Here is a 22,146-nt window from a genome sequence, read left to right as displayed (position 1 = left end):
GCGACCGCGGCTGAATTCAACGAAACTGCCACGAAGGCCACGAACACTACCCGGTCCCCGTCGGCCCCAGCGAGCGCCGTCCGTGACCGCCCGCCCCTCCCCACCTGCGCGGCTCTGCTGCGCAGTAGACGGCCATGGGACGACCGGCGGCCGGCTCCAGTGCTGGCGCTGCGGTGGGGGAGTGGGGGTGGTGCCTGTGGTCGGCTCAGTTCGGCATGCACGTGACTTGGGCCGATCGATCTTTGGAGTGGGCCGACGGGTGAGCTTTCGCAAAGAACTGGAGGAAAGGTAGGTGCGCGGGTTATGAGTGGGTTTAGACGGTAGAAGAAATCGAAACGTTTCCTTGGGGTGCAAAAACACCGCACTTGTGAATAGTTAATGAGTTTGTCATGCATGTTTTGGAGAATGTTCCTTAGGTTCGCCTAGAACCCTTAGTTTCATGCATTCTTTCCTTCCTAGTGTCATCATCCATCGTATATTATCGCCTCTCTGTCCATTCGTAGTATCTTTATTCACGCCATCTCGGGCTCTCCTGCAGCATGACATGTGTGATGTTCCGCGATTTAAACAGACTCGGGAGTGCGTGGTGCGGCACAGATGGCCGCGTCACCAGCGTCACAGTCGCGTGACGCTAGTGACGTTCAAGTGCCGAGCTGTAATCGCGTGTGCCGTCCCCGGCAGCCAGCCGCGACCGCCCTAGAGCTAAATGTCAAGCCGGCTCAGAAGGAATGCCTCCATTAAAGCCGGATCGACAGGCATCCGAGCGATGTACCGATCCACCGCCTCACAAATAGGTGCAGTGCCTACCTGGGAATCCATCAGGACAGCGACCTATAGAATGGCTTGTTTAGAAGACCAGTCAAACCGCCCGATCGTAATTGCTCTTCTTAGCGGATGGTATGCGGAGGCGTGGACGCCGAGCATTTTCCCATTTTGTGCCCGCAATGCCGGCTAATTGCGGTTTATAGCTCCGTTCCTCTTGGCGGCGCACGTGGATCGCAAAAGCTTTCGAAGGCTACGACGCGAGTGAATGCCGCCTGTTTAGTATTCGACATCTAAAGGCTGAGCAAACAAAAGCGCTTGCTTTAGACCAGCGAGATAACCCGGCGCAATAACCCTACCGCGAAGCACACGTGGCGCCCATGCACGCGGCAGACGCTCCTGGTTGAAGCAGGGCCCAGTGTGCGGTCGCCTCGGCTGGTCGTCTCAGGAAGCTATCTCCGTGACATCGCGCGGCAGCTCTACCGGCCCTGGCATGTCACGAGAACAACAGGTCGTGCTCAGCTGCCGGCACACGCCCGGAGGCGACGGCAACACTAAGCCAGAGGTCCTATTGCGAGAATGTTCCGCGTCAGCGACTGTCAAACCGTTCACAAGGTTTGCAAAAACGACATGTTCCGAGTTTCGAATGGCTATCCAGGAGAACGGTGAGTCGTGGAGTAGTCGTGTCTCGTGGGAAACAGAAACGTGGCGGTTTTGAAAGTGGCATAAGTAAGAGTTTCAAAGATGCCTTACAACAAAACCAATGAACTTCAAGATGCATACTTATAAATTGATGACTGACTAGATGAGTGGACGAAGCACTCGCAAAAAAAACACTTCCCACTCTCGTATACCTGGCTGCGCCTGTGAACCGCAGCTCTGATGCTCATTCTTTCAAAATATCGGTTGTCAGTTCAGCCCCAAAAATATCGTTTCGCCTCCTCTGACCGTTGAGAGTTTCTTGCTTCACGGAGCATTGAAAAATGGTTGCATACAATACAGCGCTCACAAGTATCTAGTGGTGTAAAGAACCCAACCGCGTCGGTGATCTTTTCCGTGTGTCCTATATGCTTACGCTTATATGCTCAGGATCGTAGCCAAGGGAGGGGCCAGCCCCCATCCACTTAGGATTTTTCGTGATTTACCATAGATTGCTCCAGACAGAACGCTACAGTTCGGTGTGACGCGTTCCCAGCGGGCCCCGGACTCCTCCCTTAAGAATATTCTGGCTGTGCCCCAGTTCCAGCTTGGCCAAGACTTCTTACACACTGAATCCAAGCGGCCCATGAAAGGTTGCTTATGACAAATTTGCCACTGGTTGAAGTGTATGGGAATAATTTTTCCGGACGAAGATTGTTAACAAAAATATAATTTTGAGGAAATGTGCTCAGAGGCGCGAGGAACATAAAGTGGGGTTAGCATGCACTTCTTGTTGATCTGCATCCAGTACCAAAACTCCCGCGATTTTTTGTGTTGTGATTTTGATACCATGGTGGAACCAAATGCATGCTTGCGAACTATATACGATATTTTCAGTCAAAAATTGCCTTTCAGGAGAGCAAGCAGCGGTGTGCTAGTACATGCGTGAAAAACTGCGATTTTATTGAAATGAAAAAAAATGGCACCGTCTGTGGTTATACAGGGTGAGCAATATTTGCCTGCGTATGCATGTGTAAAAGTGAGAAGGTAACTAAATCGAGTGCACTCTTCGGAATGATTTGATGGCTCAGTGACCAAAGCCAGAGTGTACTGAATCCCCCTATATAAAAACAAGGTTGAAGAACCACCCCTGTCGCCAGTGGTTAAGTGGGACGAAAACACCTTGATATGCTGTTCATACGTCCGTATCATGCATTTTTCATGTGATAACTATTAATGGCTGAGTGTTCGGTTATAAATAGCAGCTCACGCATGGCCAAGCATGTTTTGCCGGCCGCTTCTCGCTGCGCCCATTCCTCCTCTGTTCCTCTCGCACCACTCCCCCTCTCGCTCTCTGACTTAATCCCCCCTCCCTCCCGGTCTTGTTCTCGCTCTCACACGCTCCCTCTCTCCTTGTGTTCTTCTTCATCTTTTTCATCCATTCTCTCTCCCTCTTTCCTTCCACTGCTTTCCTCATGCCGCTCGCTCCTCCAAATACCGCCCCCACGCACAGCCCCGCATTACGCGCAACCACGCGTGTCGTTCTGGTGCCGCAAACACGCGCCCACGCCGCTCCATTCAAACCGGCCGCCTCAGGAGACCGTTACAATCATCGTCACGTACTCCGCAGCGTAGTGGGCTGACAGACGTTTAGACCGCCGCCCCGTCCCCGCCCTCCGCCGCGGGCGGCGGCGGCACGGGCGCGCGCTGCAGACGGCGGTCGCCATGGCGACGGGCCGCTAGCCGCCTTGCTGCGCGGCAGTCTCCGTTAGCTGCATGGTCCACGGTGCAGTCACCCGCGCATGGCGTATTCGCTGGACATGCGGAGGCGTCGCCGGCCGGTTTTACGATGGGCTCTGGCGGGTCGGAGTTCGGTGCCGTTATCAAACGCCTGGGGGAAAGGCGCTGAATCGTGTGAGACACCGGGCCACTGTGACCCCAGGCCAGCAGACGAGCTGACAAATCTTATAATTTCCTCACGGTAAAAATACTCCTGCGACACTGCTCTCGGCTATGAAAAATACCTCCATGAAGCTGTTATAAAACGGCGAATTTTTACTAGTATGAAAGTGAGACTAGGTTTTCAATACATATCTAATGTAGCTATCGGTGAACAACTGCTCACCATATGCACATCTGGAGACTCGACCGCCATGCAGTCTACTGATGCCTTACTAAGGACCGAAATGCTTCCACCATCCGCGGTACATCTGCAAGACAAGCAGGCATTCATTTACGTGGATCTAGGCATCCATAGATGTGGAACAGTTTGTACTGGATGTGCTTACGTAAGACCGACCCCAGATAACACCGGTTGCCATTGGCCCGCCGGGAAGGGTAAGGCTGAACTCTTCGAAGTGTATCAGCTATGACTGCGCGAAATGGCTACGCTGTTTTGGGAAAACGGTCACAGCCAAGTATCGCAGCCAGCCACCCCGCATAACGCAAGCTGTTGGAGCCCGAAATGAGTGTTCTTACGTGAAGCAACAGATCGGCCATTACTTGATGTCCCCCATTGTCTTGATCTATCAATAACTGAAGTATTAAGATATTAAGAATGATTAAAAGCGTTCTAGCGCATATGATTGGAAGAGACAACCCAAAAACTGGTTGAATGTCTACTTCTGCCTGGAATATTTAAAACAATGGATCTGTTTTGACCCATATGCTGGCAAACAGGAAATGAAAACTGTTTTGCATGGTAGTTACGCGAGAAGAAACTTATCGGTAACAGCAATACTAGCTATGCTAAAGCTATGGACTCCCATTGTGTATCTTTTCAGATTTATTTGCTTACAGCTTCATTGAGAACCACGAGAGTGCCTTCAACACGACCTTAAAAGCGTAAACGTATCAGCGGAGTCATCTCCACTTTGCCTGCGGCCGGTATCCACCATTGGTTAGACAAATTGCTAGATTTTGACGTGTGTGAGGAACCGACTAACGCTCGTTGCCATGCCCCACGAGATCAGTAAATTAAATAGAACTAAGCACTAATGGCAAGAGAAGACTTCAGAAACCCGCGAATGTTAAAGTCCATTAATGACCAGTGTGCCCGGCAAAGAACAATGGCGGCAGTTACTGTACTGTGCGTAGACACTGACTCAACACAACAATATGCAGAAACAATGCTGGATGAAGCCAAACTTACCAATCTCCGTCCCCAGGCCACCTTTTCCCGGTTGAGAGGAGAGCCAGAGGACGCATGACGTCAATGGACAGCGATACGCCGAGATGCTCGCCCCTCCCTCCCCCCCCCCCCCCCTGTATCTCGAGTCTTGAATAAAAGCTTTTTTACTCACCGTGTCGCCTCGTTGGCACCCCCAATCCCTATCCTCCCATCTTTTCATCCACCTGAAGATAGGCTTAGTCCCAAGACCTACGGGTTTCTCTCTTTCCCGTTCTATTTTCCTTTGTCCGGTTTTCAGGCTGTTTCTTGACCCGGGTCTCCATGTGATTTAAATCATCGTTACAACGCTGAACGGCAACCAGTTCTACTCAGCCCTCGCAAGATGCCATATGCACAAGGTGCCTTCCCACCGCTGAGCAAGTCTTGGGACAAACCATTTCGCCTTGGACAGCGCGTGAAACTATCGGTTGCCATGGAAACCAGGCTGTACATTTAGTATGGGCTCACGGCCTGTTAATGCCCTTGCAGAGGTAAGCACCAGAAGCACCGTTGGTGCCCAGTTTTAGCGGCCAGTCAATGAACCGGATTCTCGCGAAGACCTCAGTGGATGCGGGGCGGCAGGGTTGATGAGCCAGCAATGCAGACCTGAGCGGACATTGCACACGGATTCGTGCGCTCTGGGTGCACGATATGTCTTCCGCGTTGGGAGGGAATGCTATTCGGTATGTGTTGGCGTGCTGATATGCAGCACGGGTGATGGGAGATGCCTCGTTTTTGAGAGGCAATTCTGATCGAGTGTTGCGGGCGTTACAAAGCTGTCTGTTGAGGACGTGACCTATTCGGCTCTGATTACTCTTGCGCTTGCAAGCTGCCCCTGCAATGAAGGCAGGGCACGACGTTTGCTTTCCATGGCCCCCTGATTCCGTTGAGTGCGCTCACTGGTTTTGATCACCGGTCTAGAATGAAACATAGCGGGCCAGTGCAGCTGTTTCTAGAAGCTGGCGAGGTCAAATCCGATTCCTGCTTTGCAAAACGTAAATCAGTCAGAATCACCAAGGTTTCTTCTTATTATCTTTTGCGTTGCTCCAAACGGGTGCGTTGGCATTTGACACGATGCGCCTCTCCCATGCGAAGCATGACACATACATCAGGGGTGGAAGGAAATTAACCCAACAACTGAACCACGCTATGACTCTTTCAAGCAGCTACAGTGCTTGTAGCTCGCTATAACAACTCAAGACAAAGTCGGTCATGTAACCTGCGGTGTTGGATCCAGAGAGAGGGGCAGGGGGTCATGCCCCCTCCGGTTCCCAACACGGCCCACAGGCTCCGAGACGGCGCATAACCGGCCGATCGGACGCAGTCCTTTTAACACAAAACATAACAAAATTGGGCGTCTTTGGTGCTCCAGGCAACCAAAAACGGCTCATTACGCTGTGCAGAGGCCCTACGCTGTTGTTGGGGGCCCTTTACGTTCACTTGCCGGGTCAATCCGATTGCCAAGGAGCATTCCACATTGCCCTTGGTCTCTTGATATTCGGTCTGGGCGCCCTACGCTACAGTTGGGGCTCGGTCTGCTAACATTCCGGGACACTCTTGATCGATCAGGGGCCCTCCACAGGTTCTTATATTTTGTCGGAAATGTGTCATGCGCTTTGCTGGATTCCCATGCGTCTTGCAGGGGTACTTTTGGTTGCTCAGGGGCCTTCACATTGGTCTCGGGCTTTTTCCACTTGCTCGGAGGCCCACATAAGTTAATGCACCGAGGAACTCAATACTCAGGGGCCTTCGCATTGGTTTTGGGTTCTTTCTACTTGTCCGGAGAATCCTACGCTGTTGTCCGGGCCCTACGCGTTCATCTGCCGTGGCACTCTCGATCCCCCGAGGGCATTGATCCTTGCGCACTGGTCTTGGCTTACTCCGTTTGGTCAAAAGGCCAAGCACTTTGGCCGGGCCGTATACGTTCATCTGACGTGGCACTCTCGATCACTTGAGGGCATTAATCTTTGCGCACTGGTCTTGGCTTACTCCTGTTTGGTCAAAAGGCCCTGCGCTCTGGCCAGGCCCTATATGTTAACCTGCCGAAACACTCCCGATCGCTCAGGGGGCCCCATCACACTGGTCTTTGGTTCTCCTCGCTTGCTCTGAGGACCCAACACTGTTGACGGCAGCGTCTTCGTTGGCCCGCCGCGTCACCGTCAGTCGCTCACGTGCCGTCCCTGTTGGCCTTGGGTTTCCCATTTTATCGGAGGGCCCACGTCGTTGACGAGGACCTAACTGTAAATTCCCCGGGGTACTTTTGAACGCTCCGGGACACTCCACATTGGTTTTGGGCTCTTACGGTGACATCAGAAGGGCCTTTCTCTGTTGCAGAAAGCCCATATGTGCTTGCGAAAGCCAAGGTGTTTTACCTGCTCGTGTGTACGAGCCTGGCTAAATAAATTCAAATACACAAGTTTGATATCTACACGAGAACGAGGACCCAACACTGTGTTGGGTCCTCAGAGCGCGATCACCGAAGATTATTTTAAGCGCCGGCGACGTCGAATATGTCATTTCCATTAGTTATTGAACTGGCGCCACTTCGCATACTTGTGCGTCACATTCGTAACACATTTTTAGTGCTAGGATATTTTGTACTCCTTAATCGCCGTCAAAGGAAAACCTTGCATTAGTCATCAGCCATCAGCTGATCACGTCGACTAGCCTGCCAGCCGTAAACAACTTTGGAATCGAGTGTTGTGCTTGATTTAGGTGGCATTTAGCTGCCAACTTCCATTCATTTTGCCTCAAAATACTTGGCCTTAAAATGAACGGCTCCATCATGATCTGGAGAAAATAAACGCACTCCATACTTGTATATACGTACCACCCCTACTTGCCTAGGGCTGCGCACAAAAGGGTAGCTTCCCGTATAGAAAAAAGCATACAGAAGAATCTGAAAATGTAGTGAACAGAATACGAGGAGTTCTTCTTTAGAGAAGCTCCATCATGCTGGAAAGTCAGGATCCACCGCTGGAGGCTGGGAGCGTCACGCAGCATCGGTCACACCCGGGCTGGTCATAACAACACCAGTGGCATTCTGCAGCCTCCATGCGCCGTGCAGGGAGGCTGCCCGGTGGACTCTGCCCGGCCGCAGCGCCGGCCACCAGCGGGCGTGACCCGTGTCAGAAGCTGCGCTCTGCAACCGCGCGGCCGGGCGCACAGCCGCGCTCGAGCCAAGCCGCGCATGGCACGCTGTTTCGGAATGGCGCATGCGCCGTGGCGTCACTGTCAGACGGCGCATGCGTCGTTTTGCCTCTGCTCGGTGGCATTGGGCACCGCGCAGCACTTGTGGGCAGCCTTCTTTCCTTCATCGGACTTGCGTGAAAGAAAGATCCAACAGAGGCACAGATACAGATCCGAAGCTCATTGCGCACGCTTACAAGCATGGTAAGTGCGCGGGATGCATCGCTGTTGCCTTTTCAGAGGGTAAGATGGTCGATGGGAGCCGACCATCTCGCTGCTGGGGCCCAGTCTGCCGCAAGACAGCGTCGTCATCAAAATGCTGGATGACTACGACTGGCGGCTGAATAGCTAGCGAGCTCGAGTGATCGGCCAGAGTCTGGTCACCCTAGAAGGCGGGAGTAAACTCGCGTGCGGAATGCAGCTACGGCAACATGTCCGCTGACGCAGCGTTGTGGGCTATGTAGCGCGAAGAATCCCAGCTCTGCCGTCCTGTCAGTAAGGCACTTTAACAGCTGCTGCGCACGACGTAAAAGGCTGCCGCTAAGCATCACAGCCTACGTGCTAATAGATGCTCCGCCGTATTCCAGTTTTATCGCCATCGTCGACATTACTGGCAAGACCCTTCTTGCATAAAACAGCTAATTGGAAAACTAGGGTGTGCTGCACAACACCATACACTAATGAACAATGACAATGTTCATTTTCACAGCAAGAACACCGGTGATCAAAGGCCCAGGGCGGGCATGACACAATGCTGACCCGGGCTGCGCAACTTGAACGGCTGTAAGCAAACATCTCATAGGAAAAACCGAGAATGTCAGCCAGCATGTTCAAAGATATGGCCTGATTTCATTGGTCGGCAGTCTGGCGGGTTCTTAATATGAATACAGCCACACAGTGCCTTCGGCTGTTATTGTGAGCGTGATGTACACTCAAACTTTCTTGGCTAACATACTAGTCGTGCCTCACAAATCGCAACCCATGTTAATGATCGCAGCTAGTTTTAATGATCCGTAGACCGAATAGGAAGCTCTTAGTCACTCGAACCACCCCAACCCGCCACGGGTGGGTGCATCGAAAGACAGACGCTCCTAAAACCATCTGTTTTAGAGGGACACACGAACGAAATCAGAGTAATACTGTTATAAGTATTTCAACTTTAGAAACGGTAACCACTGACAGCGTAATTTGTCGCCAGTTGTGATCATTTCGGTCAGAATGACCTGTTTTATCCGTGCGCCTTACGATGCAGCCAAAAAGACGGACAAACAGACAGACAGTCAGACCATGAGTCACATACTACATCGACTACGCCTTGCGGATCTGGATCAGGTATGCACCCGAGCGGTGAATGAAATATGTAAAATACTTCACCGTGACCGCGCAGTAGCAGATACCAATTCAAGGCATCAGATTACATCAAAACTGCAGGCGTGTAATATTTCTTGCAAGATAAATGGCGGAAATTGCGTTGCACTCCAAAACACATCGTTTTGTTAATCAGACTGGACGACGATACGGATGGGCGCAGGTATATGTCTCTCGTCTGCTGTGTCGCCAGATAACACAGATAAAGGCAATTAAAACGTTATTAGGTAGTCTATGTAATATCAAAACCTTTTGTTTTAGCTATGGCTTAATTTGTCGGCAAGGTCTACTGTCCGGCTTTTCGTCTGAAATGAACTCATCGACATCATCACCAAGGGATAACATGAATCCATGCATCATGCTTTGCAATGTTAAAACGCCCTCGGTGGGGTCAATTTGACCCCGGAAGGTTTTCCGGAGTGGTTTCCGAACAGCGTGGCGTAGTTGCGCCAAATTTTTCATGGCTGTAGATAATTTAATAGCAGATTGTTTGGTATCACCAAAAATTTAGACGTACCTTATAAGGTCGCTGATCTACGGCAGGTCAAGGCCAGGCCATGGTTTCAGCGAAGTCAGTTTGCAGGGAATCTCTCAATCTGATGCGACAACGGAGTGCTAGACGAAGCTACACATCTTTGAGATAGCTTTTTAGGCAAGACGACAATTGAATGAGCAAACTCCATTGACCTACGGTCAGGTATGAAGGTCAGAACAAGGTTAAACCCATCCCCTTTATTACTTTAAGGCCTGCTGTACAGGGTAGATTCTAGTACTCACTCCGAATTTACTGATGACAGGAACTGTATTATATATCTCCCATGGACTGCTTAAAGATCCGAATAGGTCACTGACCTAAAAAGACCCAGGCCAACATTTGTTTTCGGTGCATACTGCCCAGCGAAATATTTTTCGCCTATTCAAATGCAGAACTCAAAGCAGTTTTGTATAATTTTGGTCATCATGACCTCAGAAAGGTCAAACCTTAAATGGGCAGGCGACCTTTTGGTAAAAACAGGTATTTACCTTCTGGTGACCTAGGTGAGTTCACGTACGGGCCAACATACCCTATGAATTTGGCAACGGCCATTCGGGCGCGTGTTAGAAGGAAACAATCTGAGGGTCGCCAAAGATACCGAGAACGACGTCAGTTTGCGTCCGCTGGTTACCGTACAGGACCGTGTCGTGAGCAGATGGCGTTTATGGACCATTGCGGACGCAGTTTCAGCGCCATCGTGGAGTGGTGAGTATTTACATAGGTCCCCAAGTCAAAACAAACATGCCTATATTTGGAATGAGCTTCGGGTTCTACGCGAGAACAACAGTCTACAAACGTGCATGACACTTGACGCCGTGACGTAGGGAACACATCACCCCGCCGGTGTGCCAACGGTCTGAGGCACATGAAGGTGCGGTTCAGGCTCGTCTCCAACATTCTGCCAACATGCAGCCGCGCCAGCCCCGCCGCCCTCCGCTGGCGGTTGGCGTGGCCCGCTGCTTCGTGATGAAGAGAACCGACGCGATCAGGAGGCCAAAGTGATGCATATCACGGCACACCACATGACTAGTACCACCAAAGGCCTAGATTCGCTCGATAAGCTCAGTTGCACGCTTTCGTTGAGCAGCAGTGTCCTACCTTCTACGCGCGGGTACACTTTCGAGAAATTTTTGAAGTACTCAAGTATGATATCCACATCCAACATGTTCTTGGAGCGTTGTGACATCCGGCTGTCACGGATCATGGTGTAATGATCACCACCGTCAGCCATGAAGGATGTGACTGCCACCTCATAGAATTTGTCTTGCTGCACAGGCGCGAAGCGCAGGACGCTGCAGTAGCTGCAGAGCACTTCCACCGACAGCAGACGGGACCCGATTGGTCGCGCGATGTTGTAGGTAGCCCGCACGCCAGAAACCTGAAGAAAGCCGCCGTGGGTCTCCTCAATGCCTGAAACACTAGTCTCCAGTACTTCAAGGAGGGTCCTACCAGTAATGTTGACGATGGTGATGGTGTTTTCGTACGGTAGCGCCTGCAGTAGCATGTGGAGTGTGATGTTCGTTGGCGGCATTGTACGCCGCATGGAACCGCTGTTAATAAGAGCTATGCTGACAGGCTTCGTGAGTTTGAACTCTTGACGCTGGCTAGCCCAGAGGACCGCGTCAGCAAACATGTTACCGAAGTTACACTCCTTACGCCGGCAGGCTTCCCGACTGCCTTCCAAAGTGACAAGGGTTTGACCAACCACCTGACTTCGCTTGACGTCCAGCCGGCGATTGTATTCATCCAGCACCTTAACGACGCCGCTGTCTTCCTGCAAATCGGGTCCCAGCAGTGTGATAGTTGGCCACCATTCACGCACTTTCCCGTCGTCGTCGAAGGCGATGTCGATCCCGCCCATGTACTTGCCATGCTTATAGGCTTGTACCACGAGCGCGGTCGACGAGACGTTCCTTTTAAGGTCGACGCGCTTCACCACCTGGGGATAGACGCCGCTCGCGTGGTCTGTGGGATCATCAGGCGTGTCGGGTATGAAGGGCTGCCAAACCCCGGGCCAGAGTAGCGCGTGTGAGCGCCCTCCTATCACGACGTCCACCAGTGGCACTTTCCGAGCCATTTCCAGGTCGCGCTTTAGGCCCGCGCAGCTGAGCACGACCAACGCACTCACCATCCGCGTACTCAACCTTGTAGCTTCGGTTTTGATCGCCTTAGCTGGGTTAGTGAACGTCAAACCATAAGAGCTGGCATCCACGACCATGTTTGGTTCCGTGTAGCTCAGTATGCCCACTGGCAGTGGCTGCTCACTGTGCATGACTGAAACATTGATGACGCGCGACCTCGGGCACAGCGTGTTCAACTCGTCCTGCACACTCCGGTTCAGCTGACTGAAGTCGGCGTTGGTGCAGACGAACTTGGGTCCGATGCGTCGCATGAAGAAGAGAAGGCTGTCGAGACCGCTGAACAGTTCCTGGATACCGAGGCCCAGTGCATCGTACGGCATCTGAGAGACGATGTCTGCCGCCATTCTCCAGCCGAAGAGCGTGTAGAAGATGTGGCCCTGGAAGAAGTCACCCGGATTGACGTTGAGCAGGCCCGCCTTTGCCTTGCTCTTCTTGACGTAATCCACGGCCGCAGCGAAGCCACCGTAGCAGGTGCCGTTGTAAGATGGCGCGCAGGGGTCGCCCGAGGAGAGGACTCGATCGTAGTGCGAGTGTATGTCGTTCTGGTGAAATATGCTCAGAATTGGCATTTTCAGCTTCTCTCTCCAGGACAGAGCACTTGTGGAAGCTACTGCGAGGACCAGTAGACTCAGCGTGGTGATGAACAAATTGTTCATAACGATCTGTGGAGATTATCGTCATGTTACTTGCAAGTTTCACCCTTCGATGGAAAATCCAGTCCTAAACGCCTTATGGCCCATTTACGCGTGGGAACATCAGCAGCAGCCTTCTATTTCATCAAAAAGGTATATCAAAGTGGTTTTAGAAGAATAAGAACTCCCGCTTTATTCAGTTAGTGACACCATCCATTCATGTAAACACGAATGACCTTGAGCTCCTGGTTTTGGGGCACTGTGAGCTCAGAGTGTTTATCCGGGCAGTCATCGGTCTTCCATGCGTCAGGAGGTACTGCAGGTTCAATATACTAGCTCTCCCAGGGTGTTGAAAGTCAATTTATGTCAGTGTGAGAACTATGAACAAATTGTTTGCAAACAGGAACACAACACACCCTTACCGCTTCACCTTACGCCCTGTTTACTCATGTGTTTGCCACTCAAAAGACACTCACCGTGAATGTGCGGGACCGTGTAAATGACCATGTTATTAGATCGTAAACGCATTGCTGCAAACATACGCCCACATCTAAGCGCCGACTACGTCTTAGCATTTCCTTGCAGTAACTACCATGGATCAAGTCAGCCTTGTTCCTTGTTTGTCCCGCTAATCATATGACATATGCGTATATACACGCGTGCTATTTCGATACGGAAAAATTATTCAAGCAGCTTGACCCAGTTATCATTATCCAAAACAGCCGTAAAAGCTATCCCAAGTAATTCATTGATTTGTCACGAGAGGTACGACGCATCACTATTATTAAACGTATTTTCATGCGTTCATAACAAGCATGCTTCAGGCGCGTTACAGGGCATCAGGCTCTTCCCTCTCTGTTACACGACAGCTGCTCTCTTCGCTCACGCTCTACCAGTCATGACAATGATCTAGGACTCATGCGCGTGAGGACTGAGGCGGGCAAGCGGCGCCTCCTGTATAATATCATATAATTTCACAGCGCCTTGCCTCCCAGAACTCAGCACTTTGCCCCTGGCGTCTTTCTAACCTGAACTATGCAACCACTTAGCTGAAATTTGATGAATATGTAACTATATATATATATATATATATATATATATATATATATATATATGGGTGGGTATGTGGGTGTGGGTGTGTGGGTGGGTGTAGGGGTGGGGGTGGGTATGGGGGTGTATGACTGTGTAGGCGTCTGTGTGTGTGTTTCTGTGTCCCTAAGGTGTGTTTTGGAACTTTGTCTTTGATGTATCCCCATGTCATTATTGCTACGAATGTTTTTTTTAACGTTTATCACCTCTTGCCTTTATCTTATCTACCTTCGGAATAACCTTTTCATCTTGCTATGTTTCAACTTGAATGCATAAATGCATGCATGTGTCCGTGATAAGATATTGAGTGTATGCAAAAAGTCAAGAATCACAGTCGGCAAAATCAACTTTGTTTGTCTTAACGTATCTGCCAAATACCGTTCGTGGAGACATCTTGGAGTGATATGCAGAACATGTAATTTTCGAACGTTATCGCGATGCAGTTTCATGTTTCAGCAGTTTGAAATCGACCTCAAATCAGATAAGCTCACCAGGCTACTGGGGAAAGTGCTTAACTACTTTATAATGACAGTAAATTCCGTTGCAACCTAGCGGTGCAATATATCCTATCGTACTTAAGTGAACGCAACAGCTCTGTTTGAGGTTTGCAGCATTTAAATCCTTCACTGTCTTGAAGCCTCTTGCTTTGCCAATCACACTGCTTCTGCTTACGGATGATGAACAAGTTTTTGATAAACGGTTTTCAAAAACAGTTTTGCATATTGATAGTGACGGGGATGAAGGCGCACTTATCACACACCAAGTGCAAGCAAATTTATCAAGGTACCCAAGCACGCAGTCAAGAGTAGACACATCACGTGCTAAGCCGGGCCGAGACGATGAAGTATCAAACAAAGGCGCATGTTTCTGTTATTATCCTATTTCCTGCTCCATTATTCTTGTACTGTTTTCCGACGCCTCTGCTTTCTTCCTTACCCTTCTGTACAACAGTGCGCACGCTTAATAACAGTCTTCACTCTGTAGCCATTCGGAGCGATTGACAGATCTCGCATTGGATAGATCTACCGCAATCACAAAATCAAGCAGTGCTGACAAGAGAGAAACAAAATACCAAACCCCTCGTAAATTATACACTATTTGTAATAGGCACGTGCCGCCGATTACTCAGAACTCCTCGCGTCAAGGTGGCGCTAAGCGATTGCTCTTATTGACATTCCTATTCTTACGAGAGGATTTCACAGATTGGGCGGGCTCATGGCTTCTTATATGAAAATGAAAACGGATTGGGTTGGAAACAGATTTGGGAAAGCTTCCGGTTATAAATCGGATATTGGAAGGCCGTTGACGAAATGTGGATAGAATTTTTAGAAAAATGCACAATATTACTGCTCCTAATTTTTCAGCTATAATCTGCAATTCACTGACGGGATACTTGTTACTTCAGAGGCTTGATCCTTTCCGTGCATTCACAATTTTTATTGCACAACTTTTAAGAAGTATGCAATTCTGGCGAAGTACTGGCGTGCAAGCTGTCTGATAACGAGTGATTCTCCTGCAGCATTGCATTTTTTTCCCCATTTGGCCCCGCCCATGTGATTAACATGGTGCGAGGGCAAGCGTTGGCATCTTATGAGGGATGGATGGTTTGGACATTACTTCTTATACCCTTGTTAACTATATAAAGTTTTGTCCGTATACTGAGCAGTAACTGCTCTGAACGTCTTGCACCACCCTGTTGACAAAAGAATCGGGCACGTTCAAGGCCGTATCCACGGAATGCGCTAAGCGACAGTTTCTGTCGAAGCTCCTGACACAGGCTGATGAAAATGCACGCCATCAGCAGGATAGGCCATCAATATTCCAATGATACCGGGTCATCTGGGACGACCTCTGCTGGTCGGGCGCCGCGCCGCGAGAGGTGATTGACATATTCGGTTCACAGTCTCCCGCCGTGAAGGCACTATTTCTGTTTCCTTATGATGTACCCGGCAATGCGTTGTATGACGTTACACATACACGGCAGCCACTAAAGCCGTGACCTTACATACAAACACTTCTTGCTACCCACCAGAGAACATACGCTGCGCCCGTTGGCTTGCCGTCTTTCACCCAGACACGCTATCATCCAGATGGTGGTGCATCTTGTCAGGAACACAAACTTTGTTGGTCGTGTTTTTTCGAGGCATCCCTTTGCATCAATACTGTCACTTTGGAGATTGTAGTATGGATACCACGCTTTTTGGATAGAGCTTGTTCATCCTAGTATTCCAAGCTTGGATTTCTATCTTTTAATGTCACCACGGCAAAAAGAGACTGAATAGTTGATAACGTCAGTCATCAGCCTGATCCTAGCATATAGATAGATGTTTAGCCACATATAGACAGATGTTTTTGATAAGAATTCTCAACTCTTTCCATTATACCGAATCATGGGCCCCGAAAAATTGCGACAGTGATGTTGTTTTGGTAAAGAGATACGTAATCTATGACGGTTATTAGAACATTTGGGATGCTCTCGGTTACTAGAACGAAATGCACTATGCAACTTATGATATATAACTAACGAATAAAACGACATGATGGGAGTTATATCCTATCAGATTCCATCCGTGTAATATGATCCTACCCCCATCCCTACCCGCCTCATTGGTTAGGCCATGCTCGTTGCGCGTGTTAATCACGGCTCGTACAATTGCATTGTGGCCACATTATTAACATACGGTATCGATTAACACAGGCGCGTTGACCATTACACTATCGTCACGCTCCTGTAATATTTAATCATATGTATATATAGGTCAGGGCTATATATATACATGCATATACATATATATATATATATATATATATATATATATATATATATATATATATGTATATATATAAGGATTTTCCGACGATCGGAAGATTAGCATTGTCACGCAGCACTTTCCATTCGCGTCAAAACAACGTCCTCCAGATCAGAGCGACCTAACCAGGCGGCGCCTCGAGCTCCGCACCGCGCTGCTCCAGTGTCCGACCTCAGTCTCCTGGCCGGAGCTCGGCGTGAGTGCGCGGGCGTGGTGGCGAAAGTGGCGCGTGTAGCGCCGCTCGGCTACGGGGCGGGGCCGGTACTGAGGGCGGGGGCCGGCGCGGTGGAGAGAGGGGCCGAACGCCTCGCTTCTGTCTTGACCGGAGGTCACAGAGATTTCTCAGCGACCGGGCGTGTGATGACACAGGAAGTGACCAGAGCGGCGGCAGGATACTGTGGAGAGACGAGATGGTCGGATGGCAGGAGAGGAATACAGATGCAATGCAAGGTCCCAATTGCGAGTGGGGCCATGCTCACCTCTGACTTGTCCAAAGATCTCGGGTATATTTTACCAGGGAAGACCAATCCGTTCACACATCCTCACCTTATCACTCCAGCGCACCTTATCACTCCTTATCACTCCAGCGCACTGCGTGACATCAGTATATGACCGACGGTCGCCCACGAGATCTAACGACCTACAGCTCTCATATGCCCTCGCCAGATCATCTGCATTTACCTCGGCCTCCGAATCAACGGGTTCATTCCCTGGAGGCCCGAACCCCGAATCGCTCACAGCTCGCAGGCACTCAAAGCCTATAGCTTCTCACAGCTTACAACTCTCACAGTTCTCTCACCACCAGCTCCAATAGCTCACAGACACGCGACTTATGGGTACGCCCAGCTCCCAACTCCCACAACTCTCACAGTAAATAGCTCTCGCAGCTAGCAGTTCCCACACCTCACAAATAATCAGGGCTTGTAACTACTCACAACTCACAGCTCTCTCAGCTCACAGCCGTCTCGTGGAGCTCCAGCCTGCCCACAGAGCGCGTGGGAATGTCATGAGTTGGGCGCGAGGCGACGCGCGGCCCCCGGGGTGCCAGGTGACCAGCGGCGCCGCTAAACGGCAGCGGCCGAGGCGCGCGCTGACGGCCGTTCAGGGTCGCGTCACGCAGCTGACGCGTGACGCGCTCTAGCGGCGACGTGACAGCCGTGACGGTCCCAAGCGTACCGTCACCTTGGAGCAAGGCATGCGAAGGCGGCGTGGCGCCTGTGGCGGTGATCTGGCCTCCATGGCAGTGACCTGGCGCCTGTGGCGGTGACCTGGCGCCTGTGGCGGTGACCTGGCGCCTGTGGCGGTGACCTGGCGCCTGTGGCGATGACTTGGCGCCTGTGGCGGTGACCTGGCGCCTGTGACGGTGACCTGGCGCCCGTGGCGGTGACCTGGCGCCTGTGGCGGTGACCTGGCGCCTGTGGCGATGACTTGGCGCCTGTGGCGGTGACCTGGCGCCTGTGGCGGTGACCTGGCGCCTGTGGCGGTGACCTGACGCCTGTGATGGTGACCTGGCGCCTGTGGCGGTGATCTGGCGCCTGTTGCGGTGACCTGGCGCCTGTGACGGTGACCTGGCGCCTGTGGCGGTGATCTGGCGCCTGTGGCGGTGACCTGGCGCCTGTGACGGTGATCTGGCCTCCATGGCAGTGACCTGGCGCCTGTGATGGTGACCTGGCGCCGGTGGCGGTGATCTGGCGCCTGTGGCGGTGACCTGGCGCCTGTGGCGGTGACCTGGCGCCTGTGACGGTGACCTGACGCCTGTGGCGGTGACCTGGCGCCTGTGGCGGTGACCTGGCGCCTGTGACGGTGACCTGGCGCCTGTGGCGGTGACCTGGCGCCTGTGACGGTGACCTGGCGCCTGTGGCGGTGATCTGGCCTCCATGGCAGTGACCTGGCGCCTGTGGCGGTGACCTGGCGCCTGTGGCGGTGACCTGGCGCCTGTAACGGTGACCTGGCGCCCGTGGCGGTGACCTGGCGCCTGTGATGGTGACCTGGCGCCGGTGGCGGTGACCTGGCGCCTGTTGCGGTGACCTGGCGCCTGTAACGGTGACCTGGCGCCTGTGGCGGTGACCTGGCGCCTGTGGCGGTGACCGTGACAGGCTGCTGCCAGTCTGACGGAAGACTGATATTGGCCGATGGAAGAAACCAGCGTTGGCAACTCGACCAACCACTCTCGCAGGGAACAGAGGGAAGCACGGCCCTTAGCTTACTTCTTTCCTTGGAGTGCAGACGCGATGCTGATACCGAGTGATGGATAAAAGCGATGCTTTAATTTTTTGCATGCTTCTGACACTCGCTCCATCTTATCTTTCTCCATTTATGACTGTGCGTGAAAACATCAGATCTTACAGTTCCGGTAATTCATAGAGTCCAATGAAGATAATTATTCAATGTATTTTGAAGATCACGTGGAGATAATTTTGTTTCATTAGCTGTTAAGACGCGTTTCCCAATCCTTTATGCTATGCGGCTTACCTCGGTACTTTAACAAATTAAATGACGTGTTTCGTCTGATTTGACACGCTGAAAACCGGCAAAACTACATGTTTGTATCTTAACGCTGGAGCGCAGATTGAGCTTCAAAGGAAAGGCGCTTTCACTCCTCCAGCTCAGGATTCAGCCATGCACGTGACAATGGCCCGGCTAAGTCTGCACGGTCTGCCGAACTTCTCACGCGAGCCTCCCCGTGCCGGGATCTGCCCTCACAGACACGTGCACAATGCCGGCGCGGTCTCCTCCTTCAAGGATGTAAATGGCTGGATTACGAACACTTGATGCCGGGCATACCAGCGGGCGACAAACACACGGTCTGGAATGCCTGGCCGGAATGCGTGACGGGCGCGCGCGCATGTGTCGGTGGCTCACGCGCGGCTCGGCGAGAAAGGCAGAGGGGAGGGAGGGATCAGTGGATAAATGGAGGATGAGAAGAACGGAAGGACGGAGAGACGAAGGAACCGGGGGACGGAGGAATGGAGAAATGGAGGAATGGAAGAACAGAGGAACAAACGGAAGGAAGGAAAGAAAGGGAGAGAAAGAAATAATGAGAGAGAGAGAGGGGGGGGGAGGGAATTGACACCACCATTGACGCCGACACTGACACTGACACCGACACCGATACCGACACCAACACCGACATCGACTTACTTACCACGTTGCCTGATCGCTATCCTATATCTTCTTACTTCTTGTGGCAAAATAGAATAACAAAAAGCTGCACAGTTACAACCTCGTGTGCTACAGATCGTGCATTGGCATTGCGGTGTTAAAAATGCAGTTTGGGTAGCTCAAAACAATGGTGAATTGCCCCCTCCCAAACAGAATTCCATGTTGTGGTTGCTAGATACAACACTGCCCACGACAATCTTCCGACTTGTGCTGAATACACCATTAGCCAGCATAGCCGTAGGTGTGTTTGAGAAGGAAGCAGCTGTTACGTAGCTAACGCAGAGAAACGCCGGACCTCATCAATCTATTGCGCATCTTCTAATGAGCTTCAGTACAGTACTAAACATCACAACAGACTGCCAAATTACATTCGCTTCGTTAGAGTGACGTGAATAAATCATAAATCCCAGTCTCAAACATTAACGTAGACATGGCAGTCACGAAGGCGCATACATAACCAGATGATCACCGACGTCTTGTGTTGGCGCCCATGATCCAGACGGGCCACCTAATGTAGTCATGACTCACGAACACACGACCACACGACCACACGCACACACATAACGGAGACAGTACTGTAATTGGTATATTAGGGTTGTGTTTTTTATTATCATATTGCTATTATATTTGCTATTATTGTATTGCATGTATCACTATCATGTCAAAGTGTGTTTGTTATTACTATGTGTTTTGCATTCATCTTGTCCTCATCTTATCGTGATGCTATTATCATTAGACGTCGCTCATAACCGCCAAAAATGGGCATAGGTAGACAGATTTGGCATTTTGGCAAGAGGCGTGGGTTGTTCAAAGAGTTGACGTCAGACACTTTATGTGCTGCGTTGAGCCGGCCTTTAGCCCTCTTAGTGCAATACCTCAAACCTGATGGAAATAAAAAGACGTGGGAAGAGTTCACTGGGACAGGTATCAAACTGTGCGGTTCCAGCAATGGCATACCTCACCGACGAAAGGGATGTATTTACCGATCCGCTTAGAGGCTTACTTAATGGTTTGTCTGTCTGTATGACTGCTAAATAACGCAGACGTCACCATACGAATGTTGGATTAATTAGTCCTCAGTGCGGAGAAAGATTATTGCTCCTTTAAAGAATCACCAGTGCACTCCGTAATGTGTGCCTTGGCTCGCGATTGGACTTTGTTGTCCGGGAGAAACCTTCCATGAAATGGACTGGGCGTTTTTGGTTTTATTGTTGATAGCAATGAAAGATAACCGGAGAAAACCGCAATTGCGCATAGATGCAAGCAGATAATTCGTAAAACATGTAACATGTAGATGCCTAGCTCCCACGTCCAAATATTCACCGCGCTTCAGAGATACGCCGACGAAAACAGGCCACCAAGATGCCCCACGTATTTCCACATTGCAATTTCAAATGCCTCGCTCCGACCGACGCTCACGAACCAGTCGTTCCGCCTTTGTCAGATTCATCCGGTTGTACGCTTCGAACCGGCCGTTACGTTTTTGCCGCGCCCAGAGTGGCAACACAAAGGAATGATTGCGCCGCGCGTGACCGCGCGGCCAGCACCTCCGCTCCGGAGAGACCGGGCTGCAGCACTTTCACCTGCACGGTGGCAGGCTGCCTGGCGTATGTCGGGAGTGGGTGGCACGTGACCAGGCTGCCTGCCGCCGCGGGACGTCGCTGCCAGAGGCCGTGGCTGCTCGTGAGGCTAGAGGTCAGGTCACGTGACGCATGACGACAGCTTTCATTGGCGTGAGGCCGGTGCACTCAGAGCGACGCAAGTCGAGATAGTTTCCGTCTCTTGGCAAGTCGTTCACGTCCATGTCGAGGGTGTGGTTGGCCAAGCTGGACAGCTGTCGGGGAAGTTTTGCTGCTTCCGGAGTAGAACGGTGGAGATGTGGCGCACTGCCTGCCTCGGCTGGGTTACACCAGCAATGGCTCGGATTCCGTCTAACGCTTTGACTTTGAGAGCCTTCGGGGCCTCCAGGTGCTGCCATGTTGCCTGCCTGTGAGTCCGTACACCCAGAACCAGTGCCTTATTGCGTCTTCTGTAACCTAAACGCTGCGTCCTCGGCTGAGATCAGACATTAAGGTAAAGGTATTCAGATGCCATAGATTTACCCGCTGACCCTGGAACTCGGTATAACACGAGGCAAATCTTTGTTAGGATCTCAAGGGCGCCGGTTTTTTGTATATACTGGCGGAGGCATCTACGGTACGAACCAGAAAAAACGAAGGCGACGGTAATCAGGGCACGGATTCATTCCGACCCTCAGTCTGCCGCATCCACATGACATTTGTATTAAAAGCATGGGCACTTTTAGGCAAAAAGTTAAAGACCTTATCTGATCAGCCACATAGACGACGGAACAGAGACATGAGACCGCCTAATCACAAACCGTTGACCTCTCTTCCTGGCCGCGCAGGTTAGGAGCCGGGCGCTGTCTCCATCGGAATGCTATAATTCTTGGACGTTTCTTCATGTTCTTCTAACAATGATAGCGCGTCTGGTTTTTTTCATGCGTGGGTCATGGCCAGTGCAATATCAGTGGGATCAAAGGCAATTAAAGTTAGCACTTCGCGCGCGGGCGAGCGCTATATCTGTGCTTGTATGCCTCTGTCTGTCTGTCTCTGTCTCTGTCTCTGTCTCTTTCCATGTCTCTGTCTTA

At 51.1% G+C, this 22,146-nt stretch overlaps 2 protein-coding genes across 2 annotated transcripts in view; one reads left to right on the top strand and one right to left on the bottom strand.

Moving 5' to 3' along the window:
• Nucleotides 1-225: 225 nt before the first annotated feature.
• LOC119113964 (uncharacterized) overlaps nt 226-22,146 on the top strand; it is a gene marked incomplete at its 3' end in the record, with an annotated part of 34,276 nt that continues 12,355 nt past the window's right edge. Inside the window, 1 exon segment of the mRNA XM_037238202.1 lies at nt 226-288.
• On the bottom strand, nt 7,699-12,567 carry LOC119113633 (snake venom 5'-nucleotidase-like). Its single transcript, XM_037237920.1, has 2 exons — nt 10,761-12,567; nt 7,699-7,712 (listed from the first exon to the last, which is right to left on the bottom strand). The coding sequence occupies exons 1-2, from the start codon at nt 12,457-12,459 to the stop codon at nt 7,699-7,701; spliced, it is 1,713 nt and encodes a 570-aa protein (XP_037093815.1). The 5' UTR covers nt 12,460-12,567.

Source organism: Pollicipes pollicipes, unplaced genomic scaffold (genome assembly GCF_011947565.3).
Source record: "Pollicipes pollicipes isolate AB1234 unplaced genomic scaffold, Ppol_2.1 Scaffold_7262;HRSCAF=8765_pilon_pilon_pilon, whole genome shotgun sequence".
NCBI classification, from domain to species: domain Eukaryota; kingdom Metazoa; phylum Arthropoda; class Thecostraca; order Pollicipedomorpha; family Pollicipedidae; genus Pollicipes; species Pollicipes pollicipes.
Note: the sequence above shows the minus strand (reverse complement) of the source record. Positions and strands in the feature narration are given on the sequence as shown.